The 15,748-nt window shown below is 34.5% G+C and overlaps 1 protein-coding gene across 1 annotated transcript; it reads left to right on the forward strand.

The window, feature by feature from the left end:
* Positions 1-803: 803 nt before the first annotated feature.
* On the forward strand, positions 804-15,539 carry LOC141284624 (nucleotidyltransferase MB21D2). Its single transcript, XM_073817619.1, has 2 exons — positions 804-1,084; positions 11,334-15,539. The coding sequence occupies exons 1-2, from the start codon at positions 850-852 to the stop codon at positions 12,596-12,598; spliced, it is 1,500 nt and encodes a 499-aa protein (XP_073673720.1). The 5' UTR covers positions 804-849; the 3' UTR covers positions 12,599-15,539.
* Positions 15,540-15,748: the final 209 nt, after the last annotated feature.

Raw genomic sequence — 15,748 nt, forward strand, 5'->3', positions numbered from 1 at the left:
ATTTTCAGGATTAATTAAAATTTATATATATATATATATATATATATATATATATATATATTTTTTTTTTTTTTTTTTTTTTTTTTTTTTTTTTGGCAGAGCTTGTTTATTTCTTCATTTAATTATTCATTTGCAGGTGTATATATATATACATATATATACATACACATATACATACATATAACCTGTTTTTTTTGTTATTAATTAATTCATTAATTTGCAAGTTTGCATTTATTTATTTATTTTTTTTGGCAGAGCTTGTTTATTTATTCATTTAATTATTCATTTGCAGGTATATATATATATATATATATATATATATATATATATATATATATATACACACACACACACACACACACACACATACATATAACCTGTTTTTTTGTTATTAATTAATTCATTAATTTGCAGGTTTGCATATATATATATATATATATATATATATAGTTTTTTGTTTATTTATTAAATGTAAAAAAATTGTCGTAATGTAAAATGTAAAATATTTTAGCAGGTTCTGAGCCTATTTAATTTAATCTAGTTTATTTTTTTACGATTTCTTATTTATTTATTTATTTATTTGCGAATTTGTAAATTTTTTATTCATTACTTATTAATAAAAGCACTATGTGGCACGTTTTTCATTTGTCTTCATGTTTTCCTTCATAGTTTTGTTTTTCATATATTTGTATTTACTTATTGGCTGAGGCGGTGGTTTAGCACGTGTCTAATAAAAAAACAAATCAGTGTGAGTCTGCAGCTGCGCATCACTCACTCACGCCCTCCAGCTTCAGTTCAGTTCAGCGCCTGCGCTCCACACTGCTTCGGTTCCAGCGTCTCCTCACGAACATGGCGGCGCCAGCGCTCTCCAGCCGGGCTGGTTCAGCTGGCAGCAGCCCCACCGCCACCCCGAGCAGCACCAAACACATCCCGAACTCCCCCGAGCTGGACTTCAGGTCCGGAACCAGGATAGAGGAGCTCAACCGGCTGATCGCCGAATTCAGCAAGCACGAGCAGCGCGAGTATGACGACCAGCGGGCGCTCGAGATCCACACGGCCAAGGACTTCATCTTCTCCATGCTCGGTGAGAAAGAGCTCTGCTTCTGCATGCATTCTTAGCGCACCGACACAAAGCAACACATGCATGACCTGCACCTGAAAAGGAAAGTGCTCTTTTTCATCTGTCTTTGTCAAGCGCTTGGCTCTGTGTTGAGCAGCGGATGGGTGTGTTTGCAGCTTCAACACCCTCAACTCGCGTTTGCACCCTTATTCAGATGCTTTATTTGCATCAGATGTCAAAATCAGCGGATCTGCTTGCTGTTAAAGCGACAGCTCAGTCAAAAATAATATTCTGTTATTATTTAGTGACCAGGATGACTTTCTATCTTTTGTTGAAGAAAATGGGGGATGCACACATTTTTAAGCATCTCTGTTTCTATTCAGTGAAAGTGGAAGGTCAGTGACTGTCAAGCTCCAGAAAGAACAAAAAAATGCACCTTTCAAGCCATAAAATGTACATTTTAAGCTGTTGTTCAGTGGAAACTAAAAATATAATAAATGATCTAAAAAGATAACAATCACAAACCTGCAAATAAGTAAATTCACTTAATTATTAAACAAAGTGCTCAACATACATAAAAAAAGGAAATCTGCAAACCTGCAATAAATAAAAAAATGTAAATGAACAAAAAGAAAATGCATAATAAAGTAAACATTAATTACACACACATTAATTTATGTTAGATGAGTAAATAATGCCAGAATGTTAAGAACAAATATTTTGCGAAATAAAAATGTAGCCTACTTTAGGAGCATCTTATTTTTAAGATTTATTTTTAAACAGGATAAATATAGATTATGAAATATAAAATATATATATATATATAGATTAAATAAATTAAATTTAAAGCAGTACAAAATATGAAAATAATATAAATATAATATAAAATTATGCACTTTTGAAGCCATAAAATGTAGATTTGTTCACTGAAAATGTTTGTGTTAAATGTTCAGTGGTAAATAATGACATAATGTTCATTGCTTTGGGTTTGATTATTGTAAGGAAAAACAAACCATAAATAAAAACTGCTCAACATGAAAAAAGAAAATGTGCAACCCTGCAATGAATAAAGTAAACAATATAAAAATTAAATGAATGCATTAATTTAAACTTATGGAGTTAAACAAGCCTTAAAAAAAGCAAAATTGTAAAAAATATTTAGGCCTAAATCAGTGAATGACTGCCAAGCTCCAGAAATAACAAAAATGCACTTTTAAAGCTATAAAAGTAAACATTTTAACTTTAAGCTGGTTTATGCTGAAAATGTTAACCTAAAATTTTGACAATTTCATTGCTTTGGATTTGATTATTGAAAAAGGTGAGACAGCCTGAGGAAAAGCAAAGGTGAAAACTAAAATAAGAAATTAGATTAAATGACAATTATCCCAAATATAATGAATGATCTAAAAAAAATAACAATCTCAAACTTGCAAATAAATAAATAAATAATTAGAAAATGGTCAACATAAATAAAATAAGAAAATCTGCGAACCTGCAATAAAAAAATTAATTGAACAAAAATAAAATGCATAATGAAGAGAATATTAATTACGACTACATAAATTTAACACATTAATTAAAACTTAAATAAAGCATAATTGTATATTATTTAGGCTTAAATCAGTGAAAGTGGAAGGCTATCAGTGACTGTCAAGCTCCAGAAAGAACCAAAAAAATGCACTTTTGAAGCCATAAAATGCACATTTGTTCACTGAAAATGGTCGTGTTAAATGAAAGTTAAGTATAATGACAGAATTTTCATTGCTTTGGGTTTGATTATTGGAAAAAAAAACAAGGCGAGACAGCATGAGGAGAAGCAAATGTGCAAACTAAAATAAGAAATGAGATTAAATGACAATTATCCTAAATATATTAAATGATCTAAAAAAAATAACAATCACAAACCTGGAAATAAATAATTCAATTAATAATTAAACAAACTGTAAAATGTAAATAAACAAAATAAAATGCATAATAAAGTAAACATTAATTGCAAACACGTTAATTAACGCATTAATTAAAACTTGTGAAATTAAATGAGCGTTAAGCATGCAAATAAAGCAAAATTGTATAAAAAATATTTAGTCTTAAATCAGTGACAGGATGAAATTATTGATTATTTTAAGGAAAAACAAGGCATAAATAAAAACGGCTCAATATGAAAAAACAAAATGTGCAAACCTGCAATAAATTAAACAATATAAAAATGTAAATGAATGCATTAATTTAAACTTAGGAAGTTAAACAAGCCTTTAGCTTGCAAAAAAGCAAATTTGTATAAAATGTTTAGGCCTAAATCAGTGAAAGTGGAACAAAAATGCTCTTTTAAAGCTATAAAATTAAACATTTAACAGTTTATGCTGAAAATGTTCACCTTAAATTTCGACAATTTCATTGCTTTGGATTTGATTATTGAAAAAAAACAAAGCAAGACACCATGATGAAAGCAAATGTGAAAGTTAAAATAAGATAAAAGATTAAATGAAAATTATTCCAAATTTAATGAATGATCTAAAAAAACAATCGCAAACCTGCAAATAAATGATTCAGTTAATAATTAAACAAACTGCTCAACATAAATAAAATAAGAAAATGTAAATAAATAAACAATATAAAAATGTAAATGAACAAAAAATAAAATGCATAATAAAGTAAACATTAATTACAAATACATTAATTAATGCATTAATTAAAAAATTATAAAATTAAACCAACCCTGTGCATGCAAATAAAGCAAAATTGTTCTTTTTTTTTTAGAAACTGACTGTATAAAAATATTTAGGCCTAAATCAGCAAAAAAATTAAAGCTCCAGAAAGAACAAAAATTAACCTTAAAGCCATAAAATTAAACATTTTTAACTTAATAATTAATAATGTTAGCTTAAATGGCAAATGGCTGATGGAAAATAAGGACAGAAGTTTCATTGCTTTGGGTTTTATTATAGGAAGTAAAAACAAGGCAAAACAGCATGAGGGAAAGCAAATATGAAAACTAAAATAAGAAATAAAAAAATGGGAATAACAAATTCAAAAACCTCCAAATAAGTAATTTATTTAATAATTAAATGAACTGTCAAACATGAATAAAATCAGCAAATCTGGAAACTTGCAATAAATACATTTAAAAAATATAAATGAATAAAAATAAAATGCATAATGAAGTAAAATAAAATGTAAAAAATGCACAAACTCCGCCAAAGTATTCACGCATTAATTAAAAATATAATAAAAATAAACAAACGCATAGCATGCAAATAAAGCAAAATTGTGACCCTGAACAACAAAACCAGTCATAAGTGTCTTTTTTTTTTTAGGTTGAGATTTATACATCATCTGAAAACTGAATAAATAAGCTTTCCATTGATATAGAGTGCAAAAAAAAAAATCTAAATATTGAGAAAATCGCCTTTAAAGTTGTTCAAATGAAGTTTTTAGCAATGCATATTACTAATCAAAAATTTAATTTTGATATTAACAGTAGGACATTTCACAAAATATCTTCATGGAACATGATCTTAATATCCTAATGATTTTTGACATAAAAGAAAAATTTATAATTTTGACCCATACAAGGTATTTTTGGCTATTGCTACAAATATACTTTTGCTACTTATGACTGGTTTTGTGGTCCAGGGTCATAATTGTTCTTTTGTAGAAACGCATACTTTATAAAAAAAATCTTTAGGCCTAAGTCAGACCTGTATGACTGAAAAATGCATCACATTAAATGTAACAGTTTATGTTAAAACTCTGCAATGCAATTCATAAACACAAGTCTTAAATGTCAGTAAATGTGTTTTGGAGTGTAAATGGTTGTGAGTTAGAATAAAAATGCGATGTTCAGCCAGACCAGCTGGAATAAGTGGCACCAAATTAGCGTCGTGTGGCGCCATCATTACATAAAAATAGAACCTAAATGCTGCGTTTATTTGTTTGAGTTGAATACTCCGAGACGCCGAACAGAAGTGCTGCACTGTGAAGCAGACGATCCGTCCGGACGCATGAGTTCAGGAGCAGCGAGCATGATCCAGCCTCAGGGTGATGCAGGCTGTCTGTGCAGTGACTCTCTGTGCACTGTCTCACGCGTGTTTACTCAGCCGTGCGCTCACACACTCATCTGCGCCGGAGAACAATCTGAGGACAGGATCAAATCAAAACTGACAGTGTTTACTTCTTTAAGTCACATTACCAAAGTAAAATGGGTTGAGATCTCTGTTGGGTCATTCTGTGTCAAGTCAAGAATTTTGGAAGCTTCCCCTGCTAAAACTTTTGGATCTGGTAGTATTTTTTTCTTAACATAAATGGAGATGAAAGCCAGAATATTAAATGGCAGGACGGGGGTCAAAATGTCAATTTTCACCGGAGATTTGGAGCCAAATTACAGGGTGAAAAAATTACTTTTTGAAAGATGGCAGGATGATTATTTTATTTTTACACAGAGATTGGTAGGTCTGTTAGTAAAATATGTTGACTTTAGCAATCTTTGTGGCATTTCCTGCTAATTGAGACAGTTAAAACAGGGTAAAAAGCACTTTTTGTCCAAAATAAAGCATTTTTTCACCAAAGTTTGCATGCCTGTAGCTCAAGAATTATTACAGATATCTAAATACCCTGCTGAAAAACCAGGCTGGTTTTAGCTAGTCATAGCTGGTCAGCAGGCTGGTTTTAGAGGGGTTTTGGCCACTTACCAGCTAAAGACCAGCTAAAACCAGATACTTCCAGCTAAAACCAGCCTAGGCTGGTTTTAGCAGTTTTTTTTTCAGCAGAGTATCCTTTTATATTTTGGTTCTTAAAGGGGTCCTAAAACCAGCTACTTCCAGCTAAGACCAGCCAACCAACCTAGGCTGATTTTAACTGGTTTTTTTTCAGCAGGGTATCCTTTTATATTTTGGAACTTAATTCCTTAAACTAGCTACTTCCAGTTTAAACTAGCTAAGACCAATCTAAGCTGGTTTTAGCGTTTTTTTTTTTTTTTTTTCAGCAGGGCATCCTTTTATATTTTGGTTCTTAAAGGGGTCCTAAAACCAGCTACTTCCAGCTTAAACTAGCTAAGACCAGCCAACCAGCCTAGGCTGGATTTAGCTGTTTTTTTAAGCAGGGTATCCTTTTATATTTTGGAACTTAATTCCTTAAACTAGCTACTTCCAGTTTAAACTAGCTAAGACCAATCTAAGCTGGTTTTAGCGTTTTTTTTTTTTTTTTTCAGCAGGGCATCCTTTTATATTTTGGTTCTTAAAGGGGTCCTAAAACCAGCTACTTCCAGCTTAAACTAGCTAAGACCAGCCAACCAGCCTAGGCTGGATTTAGCTGTTTTTTTAAGCAGGGTATCCTTTTATATTTTGGAACTTAATTCCTTAAACTAGCTACTTCCAGTTTAAACTAGCTAAGACCAATCTAAGCTGGTTTTAGCGTTTTTTTTTTTTTTTCAGCAGGGCATCCTTTTATATTTTGGTTCTTAAAGGGGTCCTAAAACCAGCTACTTCCAGCTTAAACTAGCTAAGACCAGCCTAGGCTGGATTTAGCTGTTTTTTTTCAGTAGGGCATCCTTTTATATTTTGGAACTTAATTCCTAAAACTAGCTACTTCCAGTTTAAACTAGCTAAGACCAGCCTAAGCTGGTTTTAGTGTTTTTTTTTTTTTTTTGTTTTTTTGTTTTTTTTTTCAGCAGGGCATCCTTTTATATTTTGGTTCTTGAAGGGGTCTAAAAACCAGCTACTATCAGTCTAAGCCAGCTAAGACCAGCCAACCAGCCTAGGCTGGTTTTAGCGGGGTTTTTTTTTTTCAGCAGCGCATCCTTTTATATTTTGGTTCTTGAAGGGGTCCTAAAACCAGCTACTATCAGCTTAAGCCAGCTAAGACCAGCCCAACCAGCCTAGGCTGGATTTAGCTGTTTTTTTCAGCAGGGCATCCTTTTACATTTTGTTTCTTAAAGAGGTCCTAAAACAAGCTACTTCCAGCTTAAACCAGCTAAGACCAGCCAACCAGCCTTGGCTGGTTTTAACTGTTTTTTTTTTTCAGCAGGGTATCCTTTTATATTTTGGAACTTAATTCCTTAAACTAGCTACTTCCAGTTTAAACTAGCTAAGACCAATCTAAGCTGGTTTTAGCGTTTTTTTTTTTTTTTTCAGCAGGGCATCCTTTTATATTTTGGTTCTTAAAGGGGTCCTAAAACCAGCTACTTCCAGCTTAAACCAGCTAAGACCAGCCAACCAGCCTAGGCTGGTTTTAGCTGTTTTTTTAAGCAGGGTATCCTTTTATATTTTGGAACTTAATTCCTAAAACTAGCTACTTCCAGTTTAAACTAGCTAAGACCAGCCTAAGCTGGTTTTAGTGTTTTTTTTTTTTTTTTTCAGCAGCGCATCCTTTTATATTTTGGTTCTTGAAGGGGTCCAAAAACCAGCTACTTTCAGGTTAAGCCAGCTAAGACCAGCCAACCAGCCTAGGCTGGTTTTAGCTGTTTTTTTTTAAGCAGGATATCCTTTTATATTTTGGTTCGAAAAGGGGTCCCAAAACTGTATTTTTTTGATTCAAAGTACAGCAAAAACAGTAATAAATTTAAATATTTGTACCATTTAAAATATAAAAAAACTCTTTTTCTATTTAAATATATTTTAAAAAGTAATTTATTATGTGATTTAAAAGCTGAATTTGTAGCATCATTTACTCCAGTCACATGATCCTTAAGAAATCATTCTAATATTATGATTTGCTGCTCAAAAAATGATTATTATTATAATTATGTTAAACAGCTGAGTAGAATTTTTTTTTGTAGGTTTCTTGAATAGAAACAGCATTTATCTGAAATAGAAATCTTTTGTAACGATATAAATATCTTTATCATCACTTTTGAACAATTTAAAGCATCCATGCTAAATAAAAGTATTAATTTCTATCATTTCTTTCCCAACAAAAAATTTACTCTTAAACTGTTTTAAATATTAATAATAATAATAATAAATGATTCTTGAGCAGCAAATCAGAATATTAGAGTGATTTCTGAAGGATCATGTGACACTGAAGACTGGAGTAATGATGCTGAAAATTCAGCTTTGAAATCACAGGAGTAAATTACATTTGAAAATATATTCAAATAGAAAACGGTTATTTTAAATAGTCAAAATATTTTTTTTCTGTAATTTGGATCAAATAAATCCAGCCTTGATGAGCAGAAGAGACTTTTTTTTTTTTAAACAAAAAAATATTAAAATTCTTCCTGTTCAAAAACTTTTGACTGGTAGCGTATCTCAACATAATTTCAAATTCTAGCTTACAATTTTATTTTACTCTCAATGCAACTTAATGTGCAAATTATTAAATTATACACATTTTAAAGTTTCTTCTTCATTCATGTATTTCTTTCAGCAGAAAAAAATATCAAAATAATTGTTTTTAAGCCGGAGAGCCCTGGTTGAGTCAACACAGGGTGACCCTCTTGCATGTTGAGCTGATTTTACTCCACTCTTATTAAGATAGATGCTCAAATTGTGGGCCTGAAGGTATATTTCTGAACGTTGAACTCTCTGTGGCCTTTGGAGGAGTATGACAGATGTTCAACGACCAAACACACACACACACACACACACACACACACACACTAAGTTGTTTTGGTTTTTCTGAGTGTCTCTGGAGGTTCTTCTGTTGCGGCTGCTGGGAGATTTTAATACCCCTGAGTCACTGGCTGGCGCATGCACACTTAATCATAAAGGTTGAGCTCAGGTGTGACTGGGGATTATTTTCTTCAGGAGTCTGTTGGCTGTTTCTCCCAGTGTCTGGTCTGGAATGTTCTTGTGTTTGTGTAAGAAGTGCTTTATAGTCTCTTGCATTTGCTCTGTTGCTCCTGTGGTTATAGATTAACTTTTATGTCAATTGCTTTATTATGAAATTTTCTTCTGTGAAGCAACGCACTTCACTTCCTTTAATGCTGCACTCAGCTCTCGTCAGAATTACTGCAATTGTGAAATAACAAAAAATGGTTAGTTTCTGTGGCAACACCCATGATGCCAAAATGGATCCACTTGCAAAAAACTAAAGATGCTTGCATTCATTTATTTAAATAGACTTAAATTATTTTTGCAATGCCATTTTGTAAGGTGCAAAAATGACACTGCAATTTAATTCACCCACCCATTCTCTTGTAAAACATTAATCAGCTATAATAAAAGTGCATTTTAAACTTCAGTATTTCTAGAGCCACTACTAAGTGTGAGAAGTCATCAGTTTTCAAACTCGTACTGTTTCAGAAACTGTTTCAGACACTATTGTTTTTTTGTTTTATTGTCTATTGTTACTTTCACAAATTGCACATCAGGGCTCCAAAATACACACAAACACACACCCTGTGGTAATAAACGAACAGTCTCTTTGGGTGAATCTCATTAAAACATGTCAGAATAAAAATTAGTTATTATATTTTGCATGAAGAAAACAAAGCCTGTTTTTTTTTTTTTTTTTTGATGCTATTTTCATGACATTTAAACACATTAACAATCATTTTACTTTATAATTTTTAAAATTCACATTAGGTAAAATATATTTTATAAAATCACAATAAATTAAGTAATGCAGTCTCTGTTGTCTTGACATTTGCATTAATGAGAGTTAAAAGGAATAAAATGCTTAATTGTCAAGTGGGTTTCATGAGGTGCATCCCTTAAAAAATCAAAACAGAAATTTGAATTCATGCATTTGAATAATGTATTTTTTTTGTAGTAAATTATATTTTGCATGAAGAATACAAAGCCTATATTTTAGAGCTATTGAGAACATTTTCCATTTTGATGCTATTTTCATGGCATTTAAACACTTTATCATAATTATTTTACTTTATAATTTTTAACGTTCACAAAAAAATCTCAAAATTAAAGGTTATAAATCAAGTATGTAGTGGTACAGAAATACTTTGTAATTTTTGCATTAATGAGAGTTAAAAGGAATGAAATGCTTAATTGTCATGAATAGACTTATTAATTATTTGAATAGACTTACTTAATTATACAGTATTTCAAGTGGGTTTCATGAGATGCATCCCATAAAAAACTTTGTATAATCTACAAAACATATAGGTGCATTGAATAATTTATTTATTTTTTGTAGTAAATTATATTTTGCATGAAGAATACAAAGCCTATTTTAAAACTATTGAGATGATGTTTTTCCATTTTGATGCGACTTTCATGACATTTATAATGTATTATAATATTTTTAATTCACATTCGATTAAAAAGAATTATAAAATCGCACTAAATTAAAGGTTATAAATCAAAAGTAATGCAATGGTATATGAATACTTTGTAATTAGTGTAGTATAGTCTTGACATTTGCATTAATGAGAGTTAAAAGGAATGAAATGCTTAATTGTCATGAATAGACTTATGATTATACAGTATTTCAAGTGGGTTTCATGAGATGCATCCCATAAAAATCTAAACAGAAAACTTGGTTGTATATTCTGCAAAACCTGATATGTGCATTGAATAATTTATTTATTTTTTTGTAGTAATTTTAATATTTTCATCATCATGTTTTGTAATTTGTTACAAGCTGTTTCCAACTTGTAAATTCAACAAAAACATGGATGTTTTTTGCTTATAAACTCAGAGAGATTTACGTTTTATGCAAGCTTGTTAAATGAATCCGAAAGTTGTAGAGAAACATCCAAGCCTTTGTTCAAATTAATGTTCATTAGGATAGAATTTCAATAAAACTTCCCACTTGGAAAAACTTTTATTTCGTCATCAAACACTTCTATAACATTTTGGGTCAAATATATTCCTTTTTACAAGGATATATAGTTCGTTTTTGGTCAAATGTGTCTTTCTAGACCACAAAACCAGTCATAAGGGTCAGTTTTTTTAAAATTGAGATTTATACATGAGTTGAAAGCTGAATAAATGAGCTTTCTGTTTATGTATAGAATCTGAAATCTGAGGGTGCAAAAAATCAAAACAGTGAGAAAATATTTGTTGGAAAAAGTTCTTAGCAATGCATATTACTTATCAAAAATTTAATTTTGATATATTTATGGTAGGAAATTTACAAAATATCTTTAAGGAACATGATCTTACCTTAATAGCCTAATGATTTTTGGCATAAAAGAAAAATCGATCATTTTGACCTATGCAATGTATTTTTGGCTATTGCTACAAATATACCCGTGCTACCGGTGCAAGGGTCACATATATTCACTTTTACAAGGAAATATAGTCTGTTTAATCTACTATTTATAAGTACACAAAATTTGTCCCTATCTAATTATGTCATTTTCTGTTTTCAGGCATGGTGCAGAAGTTGGACCAAAAGCTTCCAGTTGCCAACGAGTACTTGCTGTTGTCCGGCGGGGTCCGGGAAGGCGTGGTTGACATGGATCTGGACGAGTTGACGGTTTACGCACGGGGAGCCGATTACGACATGGACTTCACGTTACTGGTTCCCGCGCTCAAACTCCACGACCGAAACCAACCGGTCACGCTAGACATGCGTCACTCAGCGCTCTGCCACTCCTGGCTCAGCCTGCGTCTATTTGACGAGGGAACCATCAACAAGTGGAAGGACTGTTGCACCGTTGTAGACCACGTCAACGGCGCCACCAATTACTTTTTCTCACCCACGCTGGTGGCCGACTGGTTCTACGAATCCATCAGTATGGTCCTGGCGGAGATTCAGAAGAAGCCGCAGCGTGGCGTCCCACGAGTTGAGAAAGTTGAGCGCAATGCAACCGTCATCTCCATCATCTTGGGCGTCGGAGGCAGTCGGATGCTGTACGACGTAGTTCCAGTAGTGTCCTTCAAAGGCTGGCCAGCGGTGGCTCAAAGCTGGCTAATGGAGAACCATTTTTGGGATGGGAAAATCACGGAGGAGGAAGTGATTAGTGGGTTTTATCTGCTACCTGCATGCTCCTCTACAGGCCAGAAGGAAAACGAATGGCGCTTGTCGTTTGCACGCAGCGAGGTGCAGCTGAAGAAGTGCATCTCTGCGAGTCTCATGCAGGCGTACCAGGCTTGTAAAGCTCTGATTATTAAGCTTCTCTCTCGACCCAAAGCTATCAGTCCGTATCACCTGCGCTCGCTTATGCTTTGGGCCTGCGACCGCCTGCCGCATACGTACTTGGCGCAGGAAGATTACGCTGCGCACTTTTTGCTTGGGTTGATCGACGACTTGCAGCACTGCTTGGTGAATAAGACCTGCCCAAATTACTTCATCCCGCAATGCAACATGCTAGAGCATCTCAGCGATGACACGGCCATGCTGCACGCTCGCAAGTTATCGTCCGTTCGCTCCGACCCAGCAGAACATTTGCGAAGCGCGATAGAGCATGCAAAAGCCGCGTCACGACTCACGCTTGAGCTCCAGTGGCGTGGAGGAAGCTCAAACCTGTCATCTCCGCTGTCAGAAACTGGAGCTGATCAGCAACCGGATGACCGGCTTGCGAAGAAACTCCAGCAGCTGGTCACAGAGAACCCTGGAAAGTCCATTTCAGTTTTCATCAACCCAGACGACGTCACGCGACCTCACTTTCGCATCGATGACAAATTCTTTTGAAGCCACGCCTATTGATCTGACTGGGGAACCAGCTCACTTTCACATCCGTAATACATTTTTGAAAAGCCACTTCCATAGATCTGATTGGATGCTTGCTGCAAATGACATCCTCATTTTTTAATTGATGAGAAATTATTCTGAAGCCACGCCCACTGATCTGATTGGGTGCTGGCTTCAGTCGACTTCATCCAACCTCACTTTTGCATTGATGACATTCTTCTTAAGCCACGCCCATTTGATCTGATTTGGAGCTGAGAACCTCACTATAACATTAATGATAAATTCTTCTGAAGCCACACTCTCAGATCTGATTGGGTGCTGGCTGCAAACGACATCATGCAACCTCATTTTTTAATTAATGAGAAAATATTCTAAAGCCACGCCCACTGACCTGATTGGGTGCTGGCTGCAGACAACCTCATGCAACCTCACTTTTGCATTGATCTACTTCTGAAGCCATGCCCCCTGATCTGATTGGGTGCTTACTTCGGGATGAGCTCACTTTTGCATTGATGACATTCTTCTGAAGCCATGCCCATTGATCTGATTGGGAGCTGAGAACCTCACTATAATATTAATGATACATTTTTCTAAAGCCACTCCCTCTAATCTAATTGGGCACTGACTGCAGACAACCTCACTACAGCATCCATAATCAATTATCAGTTCCTCTGAAGCCACGCCCTCTGATTTGATTGGATGCTGACTGCAGACAACCTCACTATAGCATTAATTATCAATTATTCTGAAGCCACGCCCTCTGATCTGATTGGGTGCTGGCTGCAGACAACCTCATAGAACCTCACTTTCATTGATGACATTCTTCTGAAGCCACGCCCCCGATCTGATTGGATGCTGACTGCAGAAGATGTTACATGACCTCACTTTTGCATCAATGATCAATTCCTCTGAAGCCACACCCTCTTATTTGATTGGCCACTGACTGCAGACAACCTCACTATAGCATTTATTATCAATCATTCTGAAGCCACGCCCTCTGATCTGATTGGGCGCTGAATACAGGTGACCTCACTGTAGCATCAAGGATCAATTCTTCTGAAGCCACGCCCTCTGATCTGATTGGGTGCCGGCTACAGATGACCTCATAGAACCTCACTTTCACATTTTTAAGCCACGCCCCTTGATCTGATTGGCTGCTTACTGGGGACGTGTTTACTTTTGCATTGATGACATTCTTCTGAAGCCACGACCCTGATCTGATTGGGCGCTGACTGCAGACAATGTTACATCAATTCGCATCGATGATAAACCCTTTTGAAGTCACACCCATTGATCTGATTGGGCGCTGGCTACAGACAACCTCACTTTCGCATCCATTACAAACTTTTCTGAAGCCACGCCCATTGATATGATTGGGCGCTGACTGTAGACAACCTCACTACAGCATCAATGATCAATTCTTCTGAAGCCACGCCCTCTAATCTGATAGGGCGCTGACTGCAGACAACCTCACTACAGCATCAATGACAAATTCTTCTAAAGCCACGCCCCCTGATCTGATTGGGCGCTATTTTTTCTTTTTTTTAAGTCCCAGAAGCAGGAAGCCGTGTGTTTTGCACAGCGCTGGAGATGTTAAACGCTTCAGGCTCTGAATATGATGTTAAAAATGGACATGATCCTGTTTCACTGCTGCCAGTTTAAAGTCGTGTTCACATATCTGTTCCTCCCCATTACGGATGCCCAACTTTTACGGGAAGGATAGAGCGGGAGATTTATGGAAGGATGTGGGGGGAGGACAATTTGTGCATGGCTCATGTGGAAAACAGGAAACCCATAACTCCACTCAGAAGTGCAATTAGACAAAATGTGTTTATACGCTTTACTTGTAAGTACACTGTAACATGATACTGTAAACAAGCTATTTTAGACACCATCGTTTCACAAACACACTTACAGGACTTTATTCTCACAAACTGCACATTAGGACTCCAGAAATTCACACAAACACACTCCCTGTGATGACGGATGTTTCTTTTTTAACACAGTCTCTTGGGGTGAATCTCATTAAAACATTTCCGTGTAACATTTTACCCCTACCAAATAGGTATAATTAAATTTTGCGTTTGCATTTGAACATAAATTGCTCTTTGTGTTTTAATTTAATACAATTCTCATTACTGTAATACAGTGATATCTAAAAAAAATAAAATAAGCCTAAATTAAAGATCATGCACCAAGTAAAGTTGCGGTTTAAATGATCTTTTTTTTGCATTGCATTAATGAAAATGTAAAATATGCTTATCATTAAAAAAAACTTGATCCTAAAACCCTAAAAAGTTTTTTTTTAATTGCTTTTGTGAGATTCACCCCTTTAAAAAAATCTGAATGGAAAACTGTATTGCTCTGTTTTATATAAATATATATGCTGCTAAAGATGATAGGTGCATTGAATAATTCTTGTTTTTGTAATAATTTGAGTATTTTGACCATTATGTGATGTGCTTTGTAACTGTACATACTGCTGTAATTAACCCCGCCCACTTCTCCCAGTTTGACCAATCAGCCTCAGCCAATCGTGATGCATATCTTTGAATGTGATTGGTAGGAGGGACGATCAGAACAGACCAAACATGAATTTTCAAGCTCTACAGGGACCAATCGTAATGCCTTATCGTGGAAATCAACCAGTGGGATGTTTTTATTCCGATTAGAGACTCTTTTACAGCCCCGCCGTGCGTTTCTCTTCATATCCGAATCAGGACATATCAGAACTAAACAGAACCTGATTTATTTTAACTGTCGTCATTAGGCTTAATGTCCATGAGAATTGTGTGTACATGTTATTCTTATGCTTAATATATCTCTAAAATGCCAGCGGGCTTGTGGACACCTCAGCAAAATAACATATCTGCTCTGGATCAGTGTTGCATTGCATTTTAAAATTGTGTTTGGTAAATAAAGCTGTACAGAAATGCAAAAATGTGAGACTTTGACTATTCTGTTTTGCAATAACTTTTTTTTTTTCAGTGTAAAAATGCAAATTTAGTTCTCATAAGATTCATTTTATTTGAAGAGACATCTGCTCTCCAAGGCTGCATTTATTTGGTTAAAAAAACAGCAATAAAACCGTAATATTGTTAAATATTATTGCAATTTAAAATAGCTGTTTTCTAAGTAAATATATTATAA

This window comes from Garra rufa, chromosome 14 (assembly GCF_049309525.1).
Source record: "Garra rufa chromosome 14, GarRuf1.0, whole genome shotgun sequence".
In the NCBI taxonomy this organism is placed as follows: Eukaryota; Metazoa; Chordata; class Actinopteri; order Cypriniformes; family Cyprinidae; genus Garra; species Garra rufa.